This window comes from Pseudophryne corroboree, chromosome 6 (assembly GCF_028390025.1).
Source record: "Pseudophryne corroboree isolate aPseCor3 chromosome 6, aPseCor3.hap2, whole genome shotgun sequence".
Taxonomy (NCBI): Eukaryota; Metazoa; Chordata; class Amphibia; order Anura; family Myobatrachidae; genus Pseudophryne; species Pseudophryne corroboree.
This window is the reverse complement of record NC_086449.1, coordinates 26,510,546-26,536,269: the sequence shown is the minus strand read 5'-3', so window position 1 is coordinate 26,536,269 and position 25,724 is coordinate 26,510,546. Positions and strand designations below refer to the sequence as shown.

Sequence of the window (25,724 nt, the reverse complement as noted above, 5' to 3'; positions counted from 1 at the left end):
GGTGACTATGGGCCTAAAATTGGGTTCCATTAAGGTCCAGATTTCGGCTCTATCGATTTTCTTCCAAAATAGAACTGACTTCACTGCCTGAAGTTCAGACTTTTGTTAAGGGAGTGCTGCATAGTCAGCCCCCGTTTGTGCCTCCAGTGGCACCGTGGGATCTCAACGTGGTGTTGGATTTCCTGAAGTCGCATTGGGTTAAGCCACTTAAATCCGTGGAGCTAAAATACCTCACGTGGAAAGTGGTCATGCTGTTGGCCTTGGCGTCGGCCAGGCGTGTATCTGAATTAGCGGCTTTATCATGCAAAAGCCCTTATAAATTTTTTTTATATGGGTAGGGCGGAATTGAGGACTCGTTCCCAATTCCTTCCTAAGGTGGTATCAGTTTTTCATGTGAACCAACCTATTGTGGTGCCTGCGGCTACTTGGGACTTGGAGGATTCCAAGTTACTGGACGTAGTCAGGGCCCTGAAAAATATATGTTTCCAGGACGGCTGGAGTCAGGAAAACTGACTCGCTATTTATCCTGTATGCACCCAACAAGCTGGGTGCTCCTGCTTCTAAGCAGACTATTGCTCGCTGGATCTGTAGCACGATTCAACTTGCACATTCTGCGGCTGGACTGCCGCACCCTAAATCTGTAAAAGCCCATTCCACGAGGAAAGTGGGCTCTTCCTGGGCGGCTGCCCGAGGGGTCTCGGCTTTACAAATTTGCCGAGCTGTTACTTGGTCGGGTTCAAACACTTTTGCAAGAGTCTACAAGTTTGATACCCTGGCTGAGGAGGACCTAGAGTTTGCTCATTCGGTGCTGCAGAGTCATCCGCACTCTCCCGCCCGTTTGGGAGCTTTGGTATAATCCCCATGGTCCTTACGGAGTCCCAGCATCCACTTAGGACGTCATAGAAAATAAGATTTTACTCACCGGTAAATCTATTTCTCGTAGTCCGTAGTGGATGCTGGGAGCCCATCCCAAGTGCGGATTGTCTGCAATACTTGTATATAGTTATTGCCTAACTAAAGGGTTATTGTTGAGCCATCTGTTGAGAGGCTCAGTTATATTTCATACTGTTAACTGGGTATAGTATCACGAGTTATACGGTGTGATTGGTGTGGCTGGTATGAGTCTTACCCGGGATTCAAAATCCTTCCTTATTGTGTCAGATCTTCCGGGCACAGTATCCTAACTGAGGTCTGGAGGAGGGTCATAGTGGGAGGAGCCAGTGCACACCAGGTAGTCCTAAAGCTTTCTTTAGTTGTGCCCAGTCTCCTGCGGAGCCGCTATTCCCCATGGTCCTTGCGGAGTCACAGCATCCACTACGGACTACGAGAAATAGATTTACCGGTGAGTAAAATCTTATTTTTAGGGGAAGTGTGGGAAAGGTTCCGGAAAGGGCTTATTAGGCCTCTTGGGGACCTGGCACCCCCACTAATGTAGCGTGGCCTCGTCGTTTATTGCGGTCTACCGCCAGGACAGTGGGGGGGTAATATAGACCTGGTCGCTCACTAGTCTTTTTTTTTGCAGTTCTGCGTTCGCATAGTCGCCGCCCATAGGGGAGGGTATTTTAGCTGTGCAAGTGTGCGATCGCTTGTGCAGCCGAGCGGTACCAAGAGATCTTGTGCAGTTTCTGAGTAGCCCAGGACTTACTCAGCCGCTGCGATCACATCAGCCTGTCCGGGACCGGAACTGACGTCAGACACCGGCCCTGCAAACGCTTGGACACGCCTGCGTTTTTCCAACCACTCCCAGAAAATGGTCAGTTGCCACCCATGAACTTCCTGTCAATCTCCTTGCGTTCGCCCGTGCGAATGGATTCTTCGCACAAACCCATCGCTGAGCGCCGATCCGCTTTGTACCTGTATGATGCGCCTGCTGCGCAGTTTAGCCCGGCGACTAGGCGATTGCAGGACTGCAAAAAAAAAACTAGCGAGCGAACAGGTCTGAATTACCCCCAGCGTTGGGATATATGTCAAAGACGTTTTGTATTACAATGACGGCTGGTTAGAATTAGAGAGGGATAAAAGCAAGAGAGAGGTGTAGCAGGAGTGAGGACAGAATCTCACCATTGGAGAATACTGATTCAGCTGCCAGATGGAGAAGACAGCGGCTTCCTGAAAAAGAGAAGAGATTGTATTGTGAGCCTGCATCTGAGTGATCCCTACTTTCTACGCAGAAATTCCGGTTGACCCATGCATACGCAGGATATGCGCTACTGAAGTCGCATTCGTGCCATGCTTTTAATCGCAGCTGATGTCAGAAAACGACGCACGTTTCACCAACCGCTCCCCACAAATGCCAGGTAACCTCCCACATATGTTAAAAGGAAAGGATCCAACTTCAATGCGTCTCCTCTTGTGGTGATACAGATGACTCTTCTAATTCCACAAATAGTCTCATGATGATATGTAATAAAACATAATAAAAAACATCAAAGTGTAATATGTCCCATAATATGCTTCTCAAACCAAAATAAATCCAATCACAATGGAAAAATACAATCTCCACACATAAAGGTATCTTTTGGAGAGGTCATGTGGGCAGAAAGGTGACAGCATTGGAGCAGCTTACAAAGAAACCATTATGTGAGGGACCATGCTTATCCTTGTGTGAGTATGGTACGCATTTATTTTCATCAACATTTTCACAGATAAAGATACCTTTATGTGCGGAGATTGTATTTTTCCATTGTGAGTGGGGTATGCCATCTACTCTGAGTGGATTTATTTTGGTTTGAGAAGCATATTATGGGACATATTACACTATGATGTGTTTTATTATGTTTTATTACATATCATCATGAGACTATTTGTGGAATAGAAGAGTCATCTGTATCACCACAGGAGGAGACGCATTGAAGTTGGATCCTTTCCTTTTAACACATAAGGACATTAAGTATCATTTTTATATGAAACTGCACTGAGCAAGGCGTTCTTGAGTATTATTTTTGTGTATCGTATTTCTATTAAGGGTGAAGTGGCCCTTTCATTCTCAAGTGGCTGCACAAGTGTGTTTGCGCCTTGGGTACCTGATTAGATTTTTTTGGTTAACCTCCCACATATGATCACGCCCTTTCAATCTCTATGCAATTGCACTTTGCTGGGCCTGCGTTCGCATTGCGGCCTTCGCGCACGCAATATGCGGTTGCAGCGCATGCGCAGTCATTCGGTAATCGGCTGATTTGCACATTTGCAGTTTTGTAGCTGAAGCTGAAATAGACCCTTAGGCGGCAGCCTGCAAGATGCCGCAACGGGCGCCATTCCTGCGAGCCTGCCCCGTATTTTTAAAGCAGCGATCATTTAAAAGGCAAAGCCAGGTTGGTTTTGCCTTTTAAATGGCTGCCACTTTAAAAATGCAGGCAGACTCACCACAATCAGCCCCCAGCTTGCATCTCACAGGCAGATGACTGCTGCGTTCCAGGTACACAGTCACTTGTCTAATAAAGAATACAGTACAGTGTTGTGCGTATTACAGAACTGTGTGACAATGACAAGTTTCAGGGAAACCCCCCACTCACATGTGGAAGTGACAATATAGGCAGTTTGACGCAGCATATAGCATCAATAGACAGCTGTATATATATATATACACCGGGGCGGAACGGGGTAGCTGATAGACTTTGCAAAGGTGGTGGGGTGAGACAGATACGACCGCTACTTCCGTTCAAAACAGATTATCCTCCGGAACACTGCATAGCGTTCCGTAAGACCTTTGGCGTGGTGAGAAACCTAGCGTAAAACACATCTCAGTTTTCGTATACGAAGCCCTTGCTTAGTAAGAAAACAGCGCGGACCGATACAGAAACGAAGGGATGCTTCTTGTTGGGTACAGAAAGTGTTCCAGAGGATACGGAACCCCAAGAACCAGCAATGAGACCATCAGTAACAGTATGAAGGCAATGGCCTTCAAGGAGGAGAAATGTGCTACCGAGACCGGCCCTATGTGTTCTGATCAAATAATCGATGATCGGTGTAGGATCTAGCAAGAAATCAGGAGTTCTACAAGAGTAAGCCAGATTTCATACACAGCAGGTGCAGATAGTATACGTGATCCCACAACCCTGGATACCATCTGGTCTACCAGCAAGGTGAAACTCTATAGGGTGTAACATTACCACAGATGGTACGGTTGATCGGCACCTTGGGAAAGACATCACAAGCCACTAAGAAAAGTGAGCCTAATGGACTAAGGGGGTCATTCCGAGTTGTTCGCTCGTTGCCGATTTTCGCTATGCTGCGATTTGTTGCAAAATGCGCATGCGCAAGGCACGCAGGGCGCATGCACTTATTTATTTAACTAAAAACTTAGTAGATTTGCTGTGGATTCTGTGGCGCTTTTCAGTCGCACTGCTGATCGGTAAATGATTGACAGGAAAGGGGCGTTTCTGGGTGGTAACTGAGCGTTTTCCGGGAGTGTGCTAAAAAACGCAGGCGTATCAGGGAAAAACGCGGGAGTGTCTGGAGAAACGGGGGAGTGGCTGGCCGAACGCAGGGCGTGTTTGTGACGTCAAACCAGGAACTAAATGGACTGAGCTGATCGCAATCTGTGAGTAGGTCTGGAGCTACTCAGAAACTGCAAGGAATTATTTATTAGCAGTTCTGCTAATCTTTCATTCGCTATTCTACTAAGCTAAGATACACTCCCAGAGGGCGGCCGCCTAGCGTGTGCAATGCTGCTAAAAGCAGCTAGCGAGCGAACAACTCGGAATGACCCCCTAAACCTCGGGTGTTGAGAAGGAGTGTTGGAGTATGGCAATAGCTACAGGCTGAGTATTGCATGTAGGCAGTACCGGAAGGACAGTAGATGGCGCTGTGTCATAAGTTATCGCTGTGTGGTCTTGCTTGGCTGGGTTATGGTACTCTCATACCTTCTTACTGTTAATAAAGTGTGTGGCACAGTCTTTCCCTGCATGTGTGATGGCTGCACATCCTCCAACACTTGGTGGCAGTATCCTGGGATCCCTGTACTGACTCTGGCACAACAACAAGGGAGCAGAACCGTGTGGAAATGCCATGGCACGTTGAGAGATGTATTATCTCTAGCACAATGCAAATTGCTGACATCTTTATTACAGCTGGATGCTGCACAAACCTTACTGTGTGCCAGGGCCTGGTAGAGCTAACCCTAAAGAGTGGGAGCAGAAGGAGGGCGCACCGGGAGAGGCGGCAGCCTGTTCCCCATCTCACCGTTGTGTCTCTGTTTCCTGTTTCCTGGGACCTCTCTCTTCCTCCGCGAGCACATCGGGGGCTCACATGTCCTCCTCACCTGAATGCAAGGAAGGCAGAAGTAAACCGTACGTAGATCACTATGTGCACAGTATTGTCCCATTTTTTTTAAAAACATTTCAATATTTTAGTTTAGAATATACCCCTGGGGCAACAGAATGCCCAGTGGCAATTATTTTGTGTGTGGGCTCAGTTGCCCCCCCCCCCATTCCCGATCATTAAACCCTCCTGCCCCAACACAGATCACAGCAGCACAGGTCTTGGAGGAGGGGGGGGGGGGGGACTGATCACTAGTTACCATGCTGATCTCTGTGTTGCTTTAATTTTCCCTTCCGGTGTTGGAGTCCAGAATGTAATTTGCATGGCATGCATGTGTGCACATGTCAGTCGCAGACAGCTACATCAGTGGCGGGGGAGAAAGAGGAGATCCGAGTCGCAGACAGCTACATCAGTGGCGGGGGAGAAAGAGGAGATCCGAGTCGCAGACAGCTACATCAGTGGCGGGGGAGAAAGAGGAGATCTGAGTCGCAGACAGCTACATCAGTGGCGGGGGAGAAAGAGGAGATCCGAGTCGCAGACAGCTACATCAGTGGCGGGGGAGAAAGAGGAGATCCGAGTCGCAGACAGCTACATCAGTGGCGGGGGAGAAAGAGGAGATCCGAGTCGCAGACAGCTACATCACTGGCGGGGGAGAAAGAGGAGATCTGAGTCGCAGACAGCTACATCAGTGGCGGAGGAGAAAGAGGAGATCCGAGTCGCAGACAGCTACATCACTGGCGGGGGAGAAAGAGGAGATCCGAGTCGCAGACAGCTACATCAGTGGCGGGGGAGAAAGAGAAGATCCGAGTCGCAGCCAGCTACATCAGTGGCGGGGGAGAAAGAGGAGATCCGAGTCGCAGACAGCTACATCAGTGGCGGGGGAGAAAGAGGAGATCTGAGTCGCAGACAGCTACATCAGTGGCGGGGAGAAAGAGGAGATCCGAGTCGCAGACAGCTACATCAGTGGCGGGGGAGAAAGAGGAGATCCGAGTCGCAGACAGCTACATCAGTGGCGGGGGAGAAAGCGGAGATCTGAGTCGCAGACAGCTACATCAGTGGCGGGGGAGAAAGAGGAGATCCGAGTCGCAGACAGCTACATCAGTGGCGGGGGAGAAAGAGGAGATCCGAGTCGCAGACAGCTACATCAGTGGCGGGGGAGAAAGAGGAGATCCGAGTCACAGACAGCTACATCAGTGGGGGGGGGGGGGGAGAAAGAGGAGATCCGAGTCGCAGACAGCTACATCAGTGGCGGGGGAGAAAGAGGAGATCCGAGTCGCAGACAGCTACATCAGTGGCGGGGGAGAAAGAGGAGATCCGAGTCGCAGACAGCTACATCAGTGGCGGGGGAGAAAGAGGAGATCCGAGTCGCAGACCGCTACATCAGTGGCGGGGGAGAAAGAGGAGATCCGAGTCGCAGACAGCTACATCAGTGGGGGGGGGGGGGAGAAAGAGGAGATCCGAGTCGCAGACAGCTACATCAGTGGCGGGGGAGAAAGAGGAGATCCGAGTCGCAGACAGCTACATCAGTGGCGGGGGAGAAAGAGGAGATCCGAGTCGCAGACAGCTACATCAGTGGTGGGGGAGAAAGAGGAGATCCGAGTCGCAGACCGCTACTTTAGTGGCGGGGAGAAAGAGGAGATCCGAGTCGCAGACCGCTACATCAGTGGCGGGGGAGAAAGAGGAGATCCGAGTCGCAGACAGCTACATCAGTGGCGGGGGAGAAAGAGGAGATCCGAGTCGCAGACAGCTACATCAGTGGCGGGGAGAAAGAGGAGATCCGAGTCGCAGACAGCTACATCAGTGGCGGGGGAGAAAGAGGAGATCCGAGTCGCAGACAGCTACATCAGTGGCGGGGGAGAAAGAGGAGATCCGAGTCGCAGACAGCTACATCAGTGGTGGGGGAGAAAGAGGAGATCCGAGTCGCAGACCGCTACATCAGTGGCGGGGAGAAAGAGGAGATCCGAGTTGCAGACCGCTACATCAGTGGCGGGGGAGAAAGAGGAGATCCGAGTCGCAGACAGCTACATCAGTGGCGGAGGAGAAAGAGGAGATCCGAGTCGCAGACAGCTACATCAGTGGCGGGGGAGAAAGAGGAGATCCGAGTCGCAGACAGCTACATCAGTGGCGGGGGAGAAAGAGGAGATCCGAGTCGCAGACAGCTACATCAGTGGCGGGGAGAAAGAGGAGATCCGAGTCGCAGACAGCTACATCAGTGGCGGGGGAGAAAGAGGAGATCCGAGTTGCAGACAGCTACATCAGTGGGGGGGGGGAGGGAGAAAGAGGAGATCCGAGTCGCAGACAGCTACATCAGTGGCGGGGAAGAAAGAGGAGATCCGAGTCGCAGACAGCTACATCAGTGGCGGGGGAGAAAGAGGAGATCCGAGTCGCAGACAGCTACATCAGTGGCGGGGGAGAAAGAGGAGATCCGAGTCGCAGACAGCTACATCAGTGGCGGGGGAGAAAGAGGAGATCCGAGTTGCAGACAGCTACATCAGTGGGGGGGGGGGGAGAAAGAGGAGATCCGAGTCGCAGACAGCTACATCAGTGGCGGGGGAGAAAGAGGAGATCCGAGTCGCAGACGGCTACATCAGTGGCGGGGGAGAAAGAGGAGATCCGAGTCGCAGACAGCTACATCAGTGGTGGGGGAGAAAGAGGAGATCCGAGTCGCAGACCGCTACATCAGTGGCGGGGAGAAAGAGGAGATCCGAGTCGCAGACCGCTACATCAGTGGCGGGGGAGAAAGAGGAGATCCGAGTCGCAGACAGCTACATCAGTGGCGGGGAAGAAAGAGGAGATCCAAGTCGCAGACAGCTACATCAGTGGCGGGGGAGAAAGAGGAGATCCGAGTCGCAGACAGCTACATCACTGGCGGGGGAGAAAGAGGAGATCCGAGTCGCAGACAGCTACATCAGTGGCGGGGGAGAAAGAGGAGATCCGAGTCGCAGACAGCTACATCAGTGGCGGGGGAGAAAGAGGAGATCCGAGTCGCAGACAGCTACATCACTGGCGGGAGAGAAAGAGGAGATCTGAGTCGCAGACAGCTACATCACTGGCGGGAGAGAAAGAGGAGATCCAAGTCGCAGACAGCTACATCAGTGGTGGGGGAGAAAGAGGAGATCTGAGTCGCAGACAGCTACATCAGTGGCGGGGGAGAAAGAGGAGATCCGAGTCGCAGACAGCTACATCAGTGGCGGGGGAGAAAGAGGAGATCTGAGTCGCAGACAGCTACATCACTGGCGGGAGAGAAAGAGGAGATCCGAGTCGCAGACAGCTACATCAGTGGCGGGGGAGAAAGAGGAGATCTGAGTCGCAGACAGCTACATCAGTGGCGGGGAGAAAGAGGAGATCCGAGTCGCAGACAGCTACATCAGTGGCGGGGGAGAAAGAGGAGATCCGAGTCGCAGACAGCTACATCAGTGGCGGGGGAGAAAGAGGAGATCCGAGTCGCAGACAGCTACATCAGTGGCGGGGGAGAAAGAGGAGATCCGAGTCGCAGACAGCTACATCAGTGGCGGGGGAGAAAGAGGAGATCCGAGTCGCAGACAGCTACATCAGTGGCGGGGGAGAAAGAGGAGATCCGAGTCGCAGACAGCTACATCAGTAGCGGGGAGAAAGAGGAGATCCGAGTCGCAGACAGCTACATCAGTGGCGGGGGAGAAAGAGGAGATCCGAGTCGCAGACAGCTACATCAGTGGCGGGGGAGAAAGAGGAGATCCGAGTCGCAGACAGCTACATCAGTGGCGGGGGAGAAAGAGGAGATCCGAGTCGCAGACAGCTACATCAGTGGCGGGGGAGAAAGAGGAGATCCGTTCTGTACAGGGGAGATCTCCCCTAAAATCCCCCAGATACTGTCACATGGGATGTCACTATGTAAGCTGCCGTCCAGCTGGCTGCATCCCATGCAACCATGTCAGCTAACTGGTTAATGATAAGCTGTCGGCTGCCACTGCTTTATATATCTCAAGCTGTACACCACACTGTGCCGTCACTCTGTGTTTCCCTGCACCACCCTTCTATGCCGTCACTCTGTATCTCCCTGCACCACACCGCTGTGCCGTCACTCTGTGTCTCCCTGCACCACCCTTCTATGCCGTCACTCTGTATCTCCCTGCACCAGATTCCTGTGCCATCACTCTGTATCTTCCTGCACCACACTGCTGTGCCGTCACTCTGTATCTCCCTGCACCAGATTCCTGTGCCATCACTCTGTATCTCCCCTGCACCACACTGCTGTGCCGTCACTCTTTATCTCTCTCTGCACCACAGTACTGTGCCGTCACTCTGTATCTCCCTGCACCACACCGCTGTGCCGTCACTCTTTATCTCTCTCTGCACCACAGTACTGTGCCGTCACTCTGTATCTCCCTGCACCACACCGCTGTGCCGTCACTCTTTATCTCTCTCTGCACCACAGCACTGTGCCGTCACTCTGTATCTCTCTCTGCACCACACTACTGTGCCGTCACTCCGTGTCTCCTTGCACTATACTGCTGTGCCTTCACTCTGTTTCTCCCTGCACCACAATCCTGTGCCGTCACTCTGTGTCTCTGTGCACCACACTACTGTGCCGTCACTCTGTTTCTCCCTGCACCACACTCCTGTGCCGTCACTCTGTGTCTCTGTGCACCACTCTACTGTGCCATCTCTCTGTGTCTCACTGCACCACACTCCCGTGCCGTGAATCTGTATCTTCCTGCACCACACTACTGTGCCATCACTATGTGACTTCCTGCATCACACTACTGTGCCATCACTCTGTATCTCCCTGCACCACACCGCTGTGCCGTCACTCTGTATCTCCCTGCACCACACTACTGTGCCGTCACTCTGTATCTCTCTCTCTGCACCACACTACTGTGCCGTCACTCTGTATCTCCCTGCACCACACTACTGTGCCGTCATTCTGTATCTTCCTGCACCACACTACTGTGCCATCACACTGTAACTCCCTGCACCACACTGCTGTGCCGTCACTCTGTATCTCCCTGCACCACACTACTGTGCCGTCACTCTGTATCTCTCTCTCTGCACCACAATACTGTGCCGTCACTCTGTATCTCCCTGCACCACACTACTGTGCCGTCACTCTGTATCTCTCTCTCTGCACCACACTACTGTGCCGTCACTCTGTATCTCCCTGCACCACACTACTGTGCCGTCATTCTGTATCTTCCTGCACCACACTACTGTGCCATCACACTGTAACTCCCTGCACCACACTGCTGTGCCGTCACTCTGTATCTCCCTGCACCACACTACTGTGCCGTCACTCTGTATCTCTCTCTCTGCACCACACTACTGTGCCGTCACTCTGTATCTCCCTGCACCACACTACTGTGCCGTCATTCTGTATCTTCCTGCACCACACTACTGTGCCATCACACTGTAACTCCCTGCACCACACTGCTGTGCCGTCACTCTGTATCTCCCTGCACCACACTACTGTGCCGTCACTCTGTATCTCTCTCTCTGCACCACACTACTGTGCCGTCACTCTGTATCTCCCTGCACCACACTACTGTGCCGTCATTCTGTATCTTCCTGCACCACACTACTGTGCCGTCACTCTGTATCTTCCTGCACCACACTACTGTGCCGTCACTCTGTGTCTCCCTGCACCACACTCCTCTGCCATCGGTCTGTGTCACCACACTCCTGTGCCGTCACTCTGTGTCTCTGTGCATCACACTACTGTACCGTCACTCTGTATCTCCCTGCACCACACTACTGTGCCGTCACTCTGTATCTCTCTCTCTGCACCAAACTCCTGTGCCGTCACTCTGTATCTACGTGCACCACACTACTGTGCCGTTACTCTGTGTCTCTGTGCACCACACTGCTGTGCTATTTTCTGTGTCTCCCTCTAAACCACACTGCTGTGCCATCACTCTATATCTCGTTGCACCATATTCTGTGACATCACTCTGTGTCTCCCTCTGCACCACACTACTGTGCCGCACCACACCGCTGTGCTGTCACTCTGTATCTCCCTGCACCACACTGCTGTGCCGTCACTCTGTGTCTTCCTCTTCCTGCACCACACCGCTGTGCCATCACTTTGTATCTCCCTGTACCACACCACTGTGCTGTCACTATGAGTCTCCCTGCACCACACCGCTGTGCCGTCACTCTGTGTTTCCCTGCACCACACTCGTGTGCCATCACTCTGTATCTCGTTGCACCACACTACTGTGCCATCACTCTGTGTCTCCCTGCACCACACTGCTGTGCCATCACTCTGTATCTCCCTGCACCACACTGCTGTGCCATCACTCTGTATCTCCCTGCACCACACTGCTGTGCCATCACTCTGTATCTCCCTGCACCACACTGCTGTGCCATCACTCTGTATCTCCCTGCACCACACTACTGTGCCATCACTCTGTGTCTCCCTGCACCACACTGCTGTGCCATCACTCTGTGTCTCCCTGCACCACACTATTGTGCCGTAACACTGTATCTCCCTGCACCACACTGCTGTGCCATCACTCTGTGTCTCCCTGCACCACACTGCTGTGCCGTCACTCTGTGTCTTCCTGCACCACACTACTGTGCCGTCACTCTGTATTTCCCTGTACCACACTCCTGCGCCGTAACTTTGTATCTCCCTGCACCACACTGCTGTACCATCACTCTGTGTCTTCCTGCACCACACTGCTGTGCCGTCACTCTGTATCTCGTTGCACCACACTGCTGTGCCATCACTCTGTGTCTCCCTGCACCACACTACTGTGCCATCACTCTGTGTCTCCCTGCACCACACTACTGTGCTGTCACTCTGTATCTCCCTGTACCACACTACTGTGCCATCACTCTGTGTCTCCCTGCACCACACTGCTGTGCTGTCACTCTGTATCTCCCTGCACCACACTGCTGTGCCGTCACTCTGTGTCTTCCTGCACCACACTGCTGTGCCGTCACTCTGTATCTCGTTGCACCACACTGCTGTGCCATCACTCTGTGTCTCCCTGCACCACACTGCTGTGCCATCACTCTGTATCTCCCTGCACCACACTACTGTGCCATCACTCTGTGTCTCCCTGCACCACACTACTGTGCTGTCACTCTGTATCTCCCTGTACCACACTACTGTGCCATCACTCTGTGTCTCCCTGCACCACACTGCTGTGCCGTCACTCTGTGTCTTCCTGCACCACACTACTGTGCCGTCACTCTGTCTCTCCCTGCACCACACTGTGCCGTCACTCTGTGTCTTCCTGCACCACACTGCTGTGCTATTTTCTGTGTCTCCCTCTAAACCACACTGCTGTGCCATCACTCTATATCTCGTTGCACCACATGCTGTGCCGTCACTCTGTATCTCCCTGCACCACACTACTGTGCCATCACTCTGTATCTCCCTGCACCACACTACTGTGCCATCACTCTGTATCTCCCTGCACCACACTACTGTGCCATCACTCTGTGTCTCCCTGCACCACACTGCTGTGCCATCACTCTGTGTCTCCCTGCACCACACTATTGTGCCGTAACACTGTATCTCCCTGCACCACACTGCTGTGCCATCACTCTGTGTCTCCCCGCACCACACTGCTGTGCCGTCACTCTGTGTCTTCCTGCACCACACTACTGTGCCGTCACTCTGTATTTCCCTGCACCACACTGCTGCGCCGTAACTTTGTATCTCCCTGCACCACACTCCTATACCATCACTCTGTGTCTTCCTGCACCACACTGCTGTGCCGTCACTCTGTATCTCGTTGCACCACACTACTGTGCCGTCACTCTGTGTCTCCCTGCACCACACTGCTGTGCTATTTTCTGTGTCTCCCTCTAAACCACACTTCTGTGCCATCACTCTATATCTCGTTGCACCATATGCTGTGACATCACTCTGTGTCTCCCTCTGCACCACACTACTGTGCCGCACCACACCGCTGTGCTGTCACTCTGTATCTCCCTGCACCACACTGCTGTGCCGTCACTCTGTGTCTCCCTCTGCACCACACTACTGTGCCGCACCACACCGCTGTGCTGTCACTCTGTATCTCCCTGCACCACACTGCTGTGCCGTCACTCTGTGTCTTCCTGCACCACACTGCTGTGCCGTCACTCTGTATCTCGTTGCACCACACTGCTGTGCCATCACTCTGTGTCTCCCTGCACCACACTGCTGTGCCATCACTCTGTATCTCCCTGCACCACACTACTGTGCCATCACTCTGTGTCTCCCTGCACCACACTACTGTGCCGTCACTCTGTATCTCCCTGCACCACACTGTGTGCCATCACTCTGTGTCTCCCTGCACCACACTACTGTGCCGTCACTCTGTATCTCCCTGCACCACACTACTGTGCCGTCACTCTGTATCTCCCTGCACCACACTACTGTGCCATCACTCTGTGTCTCCCTGCACCACCTGCTGTGCCGTCACTCTGTGTCTTCCTGCACCACACTACTGTGCCGTCACTCTGTCTCTCCCTGCACCACACTGTGCCGTCACTCTGTCTTCCTGCACCACACTACTGCGCCGTCACTCTGTATCTCCCGGTACAACACTGCTGAGCCATCACTCTGTGTCTCCCTCTGCACCACACTACTGTGCCGCACCACACCACTGTGCTGTCACTCTGTATTTCCCTGTACCACACTGCTGCGCCGTCACTTTGTATCTCCCTGCACCACACTAATGTGCCGTCACTCTGTATCTCCCTGCACCACACTACTGTGCCGTCACTCTGTATCTCCCTGCACCACACTACTGTGCCGTCACTCTGTATCTCCCTGCACCACACTACTGTGCCGTCACTCTGTCTCTTCCTGCACCACACTACTGTGCCGTCAGTCTTTCTCTCCCTGCACCACACTACTGTGCCATCACTCTGTCTCTCCCTGCACCACACTGTGCCGTCACTCTGTGTCTCCCTGCACCACACTACTGTGCCGTCACTCTGTATCTCCCTGCACCACACTACTGTGCCGTCACTCTGTATCTCCCTGCACCACACTACTGCGCCGTCACTTTGTATCTCCCTGCACCACACTCCTGTACCATCACTCTGTATCTCCCTGTACCACACTACTTTGCCGTCACTCTGTATCTTCCTGCACCACACTACTGTGCCGTCACTCTGTGTCTCTCTCTGCACCACACTACTGTGCCGTCACTCTGTATCTCCCTGCACCACACTACTGTGCCATCACTCTGTATCTCCCTGCACCACACTGCTGTGCCGTAACTCTTTGACTCTGCCCCACACTACTGTGCCGTCACTCTGTGTCTTCCTGCACCACACTACTGTGTCGTCATTCTGTGTCTCCATGCACCACACTACTGTGCCATCGCTCTGTGTCTCCCTGCACCACACTGCTGTGCCATCACTCTGTATCTCCATGCACCACACTACTGTGCCGTCACTCTGTATCTCCCTGCACCACACTGTGTGCCGTCACTCTGTATCTCTCTGCACCACACTCCTCTGCCATCACTCTGTGTCTTGATAAAGCTAAATATTTATCGTATATAAAACACTTTAAGAGGTCTAAGAACACTGTACGCTATCTACGTAAGAAGTACCGTAAGGGTACGCAAGTTGTGTAGTGATCGCTCAACCGTAGTCGAGACGCTCAAGCGTCACGTTCGCTTACGGCCCAGTGATCACAGGCAGGCACGCTATTGGCTGCCGACTAACGTAATGATTCGCTATAGCGTAGCGTACGCTCGGGACCACGAGGAGATCACCAGCGGTGCAGACGCTTACAACGTTAAACCTTTATATCTATACCTTTAACGATGAGATGCACAGTATACCTTAGTGTAGAGACAGAGTGTAAGTGCAACCTGGTGTAACCTGATTAACTACAAAGCTGCTTGAGCGTCACCGACGCTCAGAGAATACTTAACCCTATAAAGAATACACAGATACCTGGGCTTAGGGTCCAAAACCTATTATATGTATTATAACTATTATACTTGCAAAAGGAATCACAGTACAAATGATACACTACAATATAACATAAACCAACTAACCAGATAAACTACACAGGAAATACAATACAATACAATTAAAGGAAAATACGAGAGGGATAGAGAGAGAGAGAGAGAGATGGCTCACAGTAAGACAATATGATTACGGAGAAAACTTACGCACAAAGGGAAACGATCGCATGCGCCTCGATATCCAGCTCCCGATTATCAGCAATGAGAACCGTTGAAGAGAGTGAACTGGATACGGTCGGCCTGCCTATTTATGCCCCACACACAATACAATTCAATGGTCCCTACAATCTCATTGTTCATTGGACACAGGAATTCGGCTTCGCATTATAACAAAAGGTCATAGGTTGATTCATACAGGTGGGCTGTGACTATTTCCAACTGCTCAGGTGGGAGGGAAACTGGGTTTCCCGCCGCATGGGTAATAAAGTGCAAATAAAGTAAATGTTCATAAACTTCTTATGTCCATAACTATTCGCACGAGCGATTGATCTGCTTCAAACCAACACCGGAATATTTCTAATTAAATATTCTTCCGATGGATACTAAACACCACTGTATTACTCCTGTCTGACCCTTCGTATCAAACAAAGAGGGATTCCTCTGTTCATAAACATTCTATATTAACCAAACTTTCAGAATCTATCAAAGGGACCATGATCTACAAAATACATTATTAGTGAAAATATGTAATGATTGAGTCGCACGCTACGATCGCATAAACTCTACCGTAAATACGCATACCATGCGCCTGCGGGTGCCCGCGACTGTGAGTATGCGCACGTACGGGAGAGCGTACGCATGCGCAGCACGGACCTGTGTGAGGTGCAAATATGGTAGTGTGCATAGAGATATTTTTCTGACTTTGACAGTCCACCCTTTGGCAGTCAATAATAACTGCCACCTTCTGAAACATTTCAAAAGGAGAAAAATATATGTCAGGGGTTAATTCATTTCCATGGTTGGGTAAGGGAGGAGAGAGGAGTAGGTGGGAAGAGGGTATGACCTAGTGAGATAGCAGAAGCATGTGTGTATGAATCCATGTTTGGGGGGTCATGTATCATCGTGCCGTACGTGTTGTAAATCAAGCTTCGAGGTATTGCGAAGTATACATTTGAATTCCTTCTTATCCCGTGGTACGGGTCTGTGGATGGGCTGTCAAACTTTACCGAGCTCTTTTCGGGTTTTGTACAAAATGGGGAGCACATTTTAGTTGATGATACATGAATGGGGGAATATGTGATTGCTGATATCTGTGCCTGTATTCCCTATACTATGTGTGTCGTTAACTGAGGGTTGTAGAAATGAAGAAAAGACATAATTACGGTAAATGCGGTGGTATTCTATGTCAGGTTAATGTACATCTGTCGGTTGAAGTTTTGTTCGGTATCAGTTGAAAGTCGTCTTCTTTGCGCTGTGTTGCCCATTAGGTGTGAGCAAAAAGCTTTGTCAATGCCATTAGATTTACAAAAAATGTTGGGCTAGCGTAAGTTTAAGAATTCTAGGGAAACTGGGGATCCATGGCAAAGTTCATCAAATGTCCGTATCTCAAGTGGTCAAAACTTCTTCTTTGGTCTATCCGTTGTCTGTATAGCGTCTCGTCAACTTCCTCGTCCAAGTGGGTCTTTTTATCTTGGAGAAAAACCAGAAAAACAGGTGAAAGAAACGGACCATAGAAATCGCATTTTCATCACATCATTGTTTCTATCATTGGGTCATAAATCAAATCCAGGTTAATTACAGTTTCCTCATTCCTCAAACTCATTACCCTGGTACGATGTTTACACTTCATTAAAGCCTGACCGCATCTAAATATCAAGCCAATTGATATGACAACACCTAAGATACATAGGAGAAACTTCCCAACATCCATTATGACTCCTTGAGCCCAGTCTCCCAAACCGGAGAACCAATTTCGCGGGTTCAACCATGACACCCAACCAGTCAGCTCATTACCTACAGCAGCAAGAGTGAGATTGTGTTTTCGGCGAAATTCCCACTTCAATTGGAGAATATCGTCCATCTTTTGGTCTATGACCTCGACCGGATCCTCGGTGCTATTCGTGATATACGTGCAACACTTCACGCCGTACTGTGTTGCCAATGTAACACAATATCCGCCTGTCACTGCTGTGAGGTAATTAAGAACCATTCTATGCTGCACCAGTTCTGTTTTATAAGCTTGAAGTTCCCTTCCAGTATATCTAAACGTGTCATCATACATTTCAGTGATATTATCTAACAAATTTGCGAGCGCCGATATGTATTTATAATTTAGCACTCCTCTAGCGGTGCGGGTGAAATCTAACGCGATTAAGAATTGAATCCCGGTGGATTCACTTATCAGATCAGAGGCCGGATGCTCTGTCTTCTCTATCAGGTGCCTTTTAACAACGTGCTCATAATGGGTGTGAGTATAAGGAGCTTGGGCACCACGATGTATGTCTTTCATTTTATCATGTGTTACAGTCATTACTTCAGGCAATACTTTTCCAATATAACACAATCCTTCAGAGTTTGGGGCAAGCCACTTGTACGCCTTTCTCCCGCATATGAAATATGCATCATCGGGGAGAACATATGGGACGGAGAAGGACATAACCATATTACACACCTTCCAGGTGAACTCTCCTAACCCTAATTCTTCCATCTGCTTAATACACGTATCAGGTTGTACGATATGTGCACAGTATCCTGGTGATACTTCTCCAACTCTCGTAATCCTATTTCCTAAGGTGTACCTATACCGGAAAGATTTTCCTCTACTGGCTATGTGGCGTACAAGCTCTGTATCTGTAGGCATTCTATCTGCTCTATGCGAAAAGGTCATGGTGTGGTTACTCCATGACACTTCCCAATTTCCCGGCTTTCTGGGATTGGAGATGTTGAAACATAATAGGGACCTATCCACATGGTATTGGTGGAGCTTCAAACTAGGAGGGCTGGAGATATTAAACCTCCTGTCCACCGGTCTCCCACCATTTAACTCAAGTACCTCCCCTATCGTTAAAGGAAATGGTACTAGCCCTGATTTGCTATGACCTTGAGGTACTTGAGAGCATACCCAACAATCTGTTTTGTTTAACACATTACCCACTAAGGAGTGATAGTCACTCAATGGATGCCGGTCCATATGGATATTAAAACTGGATTGGCATTTCTTAATGCACCCATCTTCAATGACATTGTTACAGAGCCTACAGATACAGTTTTCCTCAGCTAACAATCCGTCACAATTCCTTCTATGGTCAATGCTATCGGATCGTTTTCTGATACTCGCCTTTGCTTGTTGGTTAGGTTGATCCTGGAAAACTACGCCTCCATCTTTATCATCAGAACCCATTCCAGAACCTCTATCGACCTCCATGGTACTCTCGCCGGAACAGACTGCTCTGGTCAACATCATGGTCAACAGGAAAATCCGGATCACAGTCTCTTGGGGCAAGTCCATCTTATAGGAGGAAACGGAGAAGAATGAGAAGGAGGAAAAAGAAATTTGAGGGAGAGGGGATGGGAAGTGGAGGAAAATAATAAAAGGGAGTGGGGAGTCGACAACAGCTCTCGGTCTTCAAGGCTCAGGTGCCGCCTCAGTCCTCCTGGAACAGACACTCCAGTGATACAACCTCTACCGTCTGTTCCTTATCACGGGACTTCTCTGGATCAGCAACCTTCTTGCAGTGGGATGAATGGACCCAAGTCTCTCTTTCAGCAACCTTTAATGCTGTAGTGCTAGTCAATAAGACCTGGTATGGTCCTTCCCATCTGTCAATAAGGCAACCTGAGCGTAGAAAATTCCGTATCATTACATAATCCCCAGGTTCAATGTCATGACAATTACTATCAGGTAGATCAGGAATCACCAACTTCAGATTATCATTTTGATTCCTTAACTGTTTACTCATGTTAATCAAGTATTTTACAGTTACTTCATTGTTACATTTCAAATCATCCTGAGGGTTAATCATGACATGCGGTTGTCGACCAAACAAGATTTCAAAGGGAGACAGATTAAGAGGGGACCTGGGAGTGGTTCTGATACTGTACAATACAATGGGTAAAGCTTCTGGCCATGTCAATCCTGTCTCTGCCATCACTTTACTCAATTTATTTTTAATAGTGCTGTTCACTCTTTCGACCTTCGCACTCGCCTGTGGACGGTACGGAGTGTGCAGCTTGCTATCAATTCCCATCAACTTACACATTCCTTGAAAGACATCACCTGTAAAATGGGTACCCCTATCACTTTCGATTATTCTAGGGATACCATATCTACATACAAATTCCTGCACAATTTTCTTAGCAGTAAACATAGCGGTATTTGTAGCCGCAGGAAATGCTTCGACCCAATTTGAGAAAACATCTATACAAACAAGTACATATTTCAAATTCCGACAAGGGGGTAATTGTATAAAGTCAATTTGTATTACCTGGAAAGGGCCGCCGGCAGGTGGGATATGGGATGGTTCTGTAGGTATTGCCTTTCCAATATTCTTTCTCAAACAGGTAAAGCATGACATTGCTCTTTTACTCGCATGAGAGGAGAATCCTGGGGCGCACCAATATGCTCTCACCAATTTGCACATTCCCTCCTTGCCTAGATGAGTCAGCCCGTGAGCTGCTTCAGCCAGACATGGAAGATATGCTCTGGGGGCCACTGGTTTACCATGTCCATCCGTCCAGAGTCCTGAGGACTCCTGGCCATATCCCTTTGCCTTCCAGACTGCCTTTTCCTGTGTGGAACACAAATTTTGCATTTCACACAACTTCTGTGTGTTAATGGTATTAAATACCATTAATTGTGTGGTGTCTGTCTGTATGGGGGTAGCAGCTGCTAACTTAGCAGCTTCGTCCGCTCGGCTGTTACCAAGTGATACCGGGTCTTGGCTATATGTGTGTGCTTTACATTTGATAACAGCCACTCTGTCAGGTTCCTGTATCGCTGTTAGAAGCCTTTTTATGTGAGCTGCATGCGCTACCGGTGTACCAGCGGCCGTCATGAAATTTCTGAGGCGCCATAGGGCTCCGAAATCATGGACTACTCCGAATGCGTATCTAGAATCGGTGTAGATATTGGCTGACTTACCCTTAGCCAATTCACATGCTCTGGTTAGGGCGACCAGTTCAGCAACCTGGGCTGAGTGAGGTGGGCCTAGCGGTTCCGCTTCTATGGTGTCTTGGTCATCTACGACTGCGTATCCAGTACACAAGTCTCCCGAGTCTGACTGTCTATGGCAACTACCGTCCGTGTAGAACGTGAGTTCTGCATCTTCCAGTGGGTTGTCACTGATGTCAGGCCTTGCGGTAAAATTTTGGGTCAAATATTCCATACAATCATGTGTATCTTCCTTTGTATTAAATCCTCCTTCCCCATCACTCTCACCTTCCACCCTTTGTGCCTGACCAGGCACACCTGGGAGATACGTTGCAGGATTTAATGCACTGCATCTCCTTATGGTGATGTTTACGGGGGCCATTAGTGCCAATTCCCATCTTGTAAACCTCGCTGATGAGACGTGTCTGGTTTGGGCAGAATTCAATAAGGCTGATACTGCATGTGGCGTATGGATTGTGAGGTTGTGGCCTAGCACGACATCTTCGCTTTTTGTCACTAGCAATGCTATCGCAGCAACGCTTCGCAAGCATGTGGGGAGGGATCGCGCTACCGTGTCTAGCTGAGCGCTGTAGTATGCAACTGGCCTGCTGGCATCACCGTGTTTTTGGGTTAGTACACCTGCCGCGCAACCAGCACTTTCTGTTCCGTATAGTTCAAAGGGTTTCCCATAGTCTGGCATACCTAGTGCTGGTGCCTGCGTTAGGCACTGTTTGAGTCTCTCAAATGCTGTTTCGGACTCGTCTGTATGCAAAATCCTATCAGGTTTGTTTGAGGAGACCATTTCCTGCAAAGGTAACGCCAAAATGGAAAACCCTGTGATCCAATTACGGCAATACCCACACATTCCTAAAAACGTTCTGATCTGTTGCTGGGTTTGTGGCAGAGTCATGTCTCTAATTGCTTGGATTCTATCAGCGGTCAGGTGTCTCAGTCCTTGTGTTAGACAGTGTCCCAAATATTTTACCTTAGTTTGGCATAATTGTAACTTGTCTTTGGACACCTTGTGTCCTGTGTCTGAAAGATGAAACAGGAGCTGTTTCGTATCCTTCAGAGATGCTTCCAGTGAATCTGAACACAGTAGTAAATCGTCCACATACTGTATCAATACTGATCTACTGTCTGGTTGGAAAGACTGTAAACAATCATGCAAAGCCTGAGAAAATATACTTGGACTATCTATGAAACCTTGGGGTAATCGAGTCCACGTGTATTGGACTCCTCTGTATGTGAATGCAAACAAATATTGGCTGTCAGGGTGCAGAGGTACCGAAAAGAAAGCGGAGCAGAGGTCAATAACAGTGAAAAATTTGGCAGTGGGAGGGATTTGCATTAGGATGACAGCTGGATTTGGCACTACGGGGAACTGACTCTCAACTATTTTGTTAATCCCCCTTAGATCCTGCACTAGTCTGTAACCCCTCCCCCCACTCTTTTTCACAGGGAAGATGGGACTATTAGCAGTGCTGGACGTTCTTACCAGAATGCCCTGTTGTAGCAAGCGCTCTATTACTGGGTAAACTCCTAACTCCACCTCTGGCTTCAGAGGGTACTGTGGGATTTTTGGAGCTATCCTACCATCTTTTACTTGTACAACTACTGGAGCTACGTTTGCCATTAATCCAGTGTCTTGTCCGTCTTTTGTCCAAAGTGACTCTGGTATCTGAGATGTCATCTCTTCTATTTGGGATGGATTCCTATTTGTCATAATGGTATGTGACATTAATTTTGATGGGGAGTCTAACATGTCTCGCACTTCCTGAGCGTGTTTCTCAGGTATGTCCAAGAATACACCTTCAGGAGTACAATAAATGACGCACCCCATTTTACACAGTAAGTCTCTTCCCAGGAGATTGGTTGGTGCCGATGCAGCCAGCAAAAAGGAATGCTTGGTATGCAAAGGCCCTATTGTAATCTCGGCTGGTTTGCTAACAGGGTAGTGCTGGACTACTCCTGTTACTCCCATGGCTGGAATTGTCCTACCAGTGGTTCTCATGCCCACTGTCGAATTTATCACTGACTTGGCCGCCCCTGTGTCTACAAGAAAGTTTAAAGTTTTACCAGCTACATTTATTGCGATCTCGGGTTCACTTCCAAGGTTGGCAATTAATTTTACTGGCTGCAGATTACAGGTATGGCCACACCCCTATTGGGTATGGTGACCTCCCTGAATCCCGCTGGCAGCAACTACTTGTGAGGGAGATAGTTGGGAACTACCAGAGGCATGCCAGTCTCTGTTTGGGGGATATCTTTTTGTTTCCCCTGTATGTGGCTCATAACTCCGTTTCTGTGGACCTTGCTCCCAATGTCGTGTGTCGTGTCGTTGTCTAGGGGGTTGGTATGAGTTTCGTGGATTCTTTACTCTACAATCTCGTGCCATGTGTCCCTGTTTGTGACAAGAATAACAAGTAACCATACTTGACTTACCCACAGGATTTGGTGATACAAACAAAGGCTGCCTTGTGGTCAGAGCCTGTATACTTACTGACATTAATTTATCACCTTGTTGTTCCCTGTGTCTGGTGATGTTTCTATCGTGATCAATAGCAGCCTCTCTCAAAGTAGCCACAGACAGACCTCGCCAACATGGTTGTGTGGTCTGTACCCTAGTCTTCAATGACTCTTTTAAACCATCCATCAGTACCGATACTGCTACTTCCCGATGGTTTGTGTCTGTTTTAATGTCCTCTATGCCTGTGTATTTTGCCATTTCTAATAATGCTCTGTGAAAATACTCTGCAGCTGTCTCTGACTCCTTCTGTTTAATGGAGAATATCTTATTCCATTTAGCTACTGCTGGGAAATACTCTTTTAACTGCAAGTTTATTCTTTTCACATTATCTTGGTTGTACACATCTGTAAGAGGTACATCATGGTCTAGTCCGCAATCAGCTAAAAATTGAGTTGCGTCGACATTTGAGGGTAAACATGCTCTCAGCAATATCTGCCAGTCTTTATTGTTGGGCTCTGCAGTGTTACCTAAGTCTCTGATGTATTTTTGACTGGCAACTAAGTCTTTTCTAGGGTCAGGAAATTCAGACACTATGGTCCTTAATTCCATTCGGGAAAATGGAGTGTACATGGCAATGTTCCTAATGGGAGTGGCTCCTGATGCGTCTGTTTTCCCATTTGGCACTGCTATTACTCTAACAGGTGTAATTCTAACAACCTCATTCTGTGTAGATTCTACAGGCTGTGGTGAAATAGTTTCAGCATAATGCATGGTGCCGTACTTACCAGTTGATACGACCTCACCTATCCCTCCGCTAGGGGCCTTTACTAATCTCGTGGGTGGAGCTGTGCCTACTGTGGTCTCTGCTATGGTGGCTGCTAGAGAGAGCGCTGAAATCGTTGCCGATTCGTCCTCTTGATCACACTCCTGAGGAAAGTTCAAAACAGGGTACAACTTGCACGGGTTAATACTTGCATGGGTTAATGGGTTAACATTATCATTAACATTTACACAGTTACTAAGTGATTTTGTGTTACACCTTAGTGCGTCTTTCTCCGCAATCAACTTCTCTCCTGATATATATGGTGGCGGTGGGGCCGTGGCAATCAGTTTTCTGTTAGAGCCAGATCCCGCCGCCTGAGCCAAACCTCTCTGTATCTCACCTTCCTGTTGCCACAACTGTAAATAATCATAATGCTGGATTCGTCTCTTTGTTGATTTTATGAGACATATCCTCCTCCTTAAATTTTGTAACACTTCTGAGCTGAAGCTCCCTATTCTTGGGAATTTCTCCCCGTCATGTACAGTCATTCTCTCCCATTCATCACATAAAGTTTCTGTGTGACTTCCATATTTCTCACACATTATATACCTGGCCGACCCAATTGGTCGGACCACTGAATCAACCCGAACCGAGGTTGATCGCCCCCTACCTGAACAAGTGGCCCCCATAGTTCGAAAGTGTTGCTTTATTTAGCCAACCCTTACGAAAAACCAAATGTCAACAATAGGCTGACGGTGGCGGTTTACCGAGTACCCCACTCACTCGCCCACGCCGACCAATACGACCTGATCACACCGATATGGTGCTGGCGTACTCGACCTAGGGCCCCTGCGACCTGAACCTCTATTTACTGGAACCTGCGAGGGTTATCCGAAGAACACTTACTCTTTCCAGTAACTATTGGTTGCTGGATAGTTCCTGAGTGAGCAGCAAACTTCCCTTAAAATAAAAAAATTACACAAATCACGTTAGAGTGTACAGATAGCGTTTGTGACCCCTTTACTCTAATGGTATTAGGTCAGATTACTAACTACTGCACACACTTACGTGCGGTCCAGTCGTTCAGTACACAAACAACTAAGCTTATGTACGGAAAGACCAATGGAATCGAAATTTACGACTGCGAATTCCTTCAGCCAGAGCTTATATGGCCTATATGGGTGTTGCACCAACCCTTTTCGGTGTTGTGCCTGTGAACTGTATAGCGGACTTCCTTGTCGGCTGTACCTGGACCTCCTGGTCTGCTATGACCTCCTGGTCTTGTTACAGTATGACCTCCTGGTCTTGTTACAGTATGACCTCCTGGTCTGCTATACTCTAATGCTCAAAATTGTATATTTAACCAGAGATGCCTCTCTAGCCACCGTGCACGTCACTTACACGCATGTACCTCACGAGTACTCGACTTTTCTTGTGGTTCAACCTTTAAAAATTGTAAAAACACTCACTCATCACATGTACACTTTTGTTTCTATTTCTATTTCTGCGCAGAAATTTTTCTTCAGATCAGGTGTGTTACCAATTAGGAGCAGGATCTGTTAATTAAATTTCGGACACCCAAAAATAGACTTGCGTTATTTCTCGCCTCGCGTTATTTATCGCTTTGCGTTATTTATCGCTTTGCGTTAAAAATCAACTTATCGTGACTTGAGCTACGTGGGCGTAACCGGACGCTCCGTTGCGTAACGTATGCTGCGTGCGTCGGCCTTTGGATTGCGTACGCAAGTCTTTGTTAGAGACACGTATACGCAAAGCAAAGATCCACCGTAACACAATTTATACTTTTATCAATGTAGATGATCCTTGATCATCTACCACACAACACACTGACTTCGCCTTATCTCCCAGGCAAAACTGTGTGTTTGTCTATCTTTTAACTATATTACCTTTACTCTTAAACTATGAAATAACGGCAAATCTTTTTTAGCACTTCTATCAACTATAAAACTGGCAGACAGGAGAGTGATATACGAAAATGAAAAAGAAAAAGAAATGCAGATATATATGTGTGTGCGTGCGTGTGTACGCAAGACAGAAAAATAAACAGTTTTAAAAGGCACTAGCGTTTTGTTCTTACCTCCGGTTCCCGGATTCCTTCAGCACTCTTTACTTAAGCGAAGCAGACGCTTATCCCGTCAGCACTACGAGGGATACAACCTC

At 49.1% G+C, this 25,724-nt stretch overlaps 1 protein-coding gene across 1 annotated transcript in view; it reads right to left on the bottom strand.

Moving 5' to 3' along the window:
* LOC134934157 (uncharacterized) overlaps positions 1–25,724 on the bottom strand; it is an 83,051-nt gene that overhangs the window by 7,649 nt on the left and 49,678 nt on the right. The window contains exons 9-10 of the mRNA XM_063929655.1: positions 5,182–5,260; positions 2,062–2,109 (exon numbers count right to left, since the gene is read on the bottom strand). Coding sequence (XP_063785725.1) covers positions 2,062–2,109; positions 5,182–5,260 — 127 coding nt within the window. The remainder of the gene's footprint in view (positions 1–2,061; positions 2,110–5,181; positions 5,261–25,724) is intronic.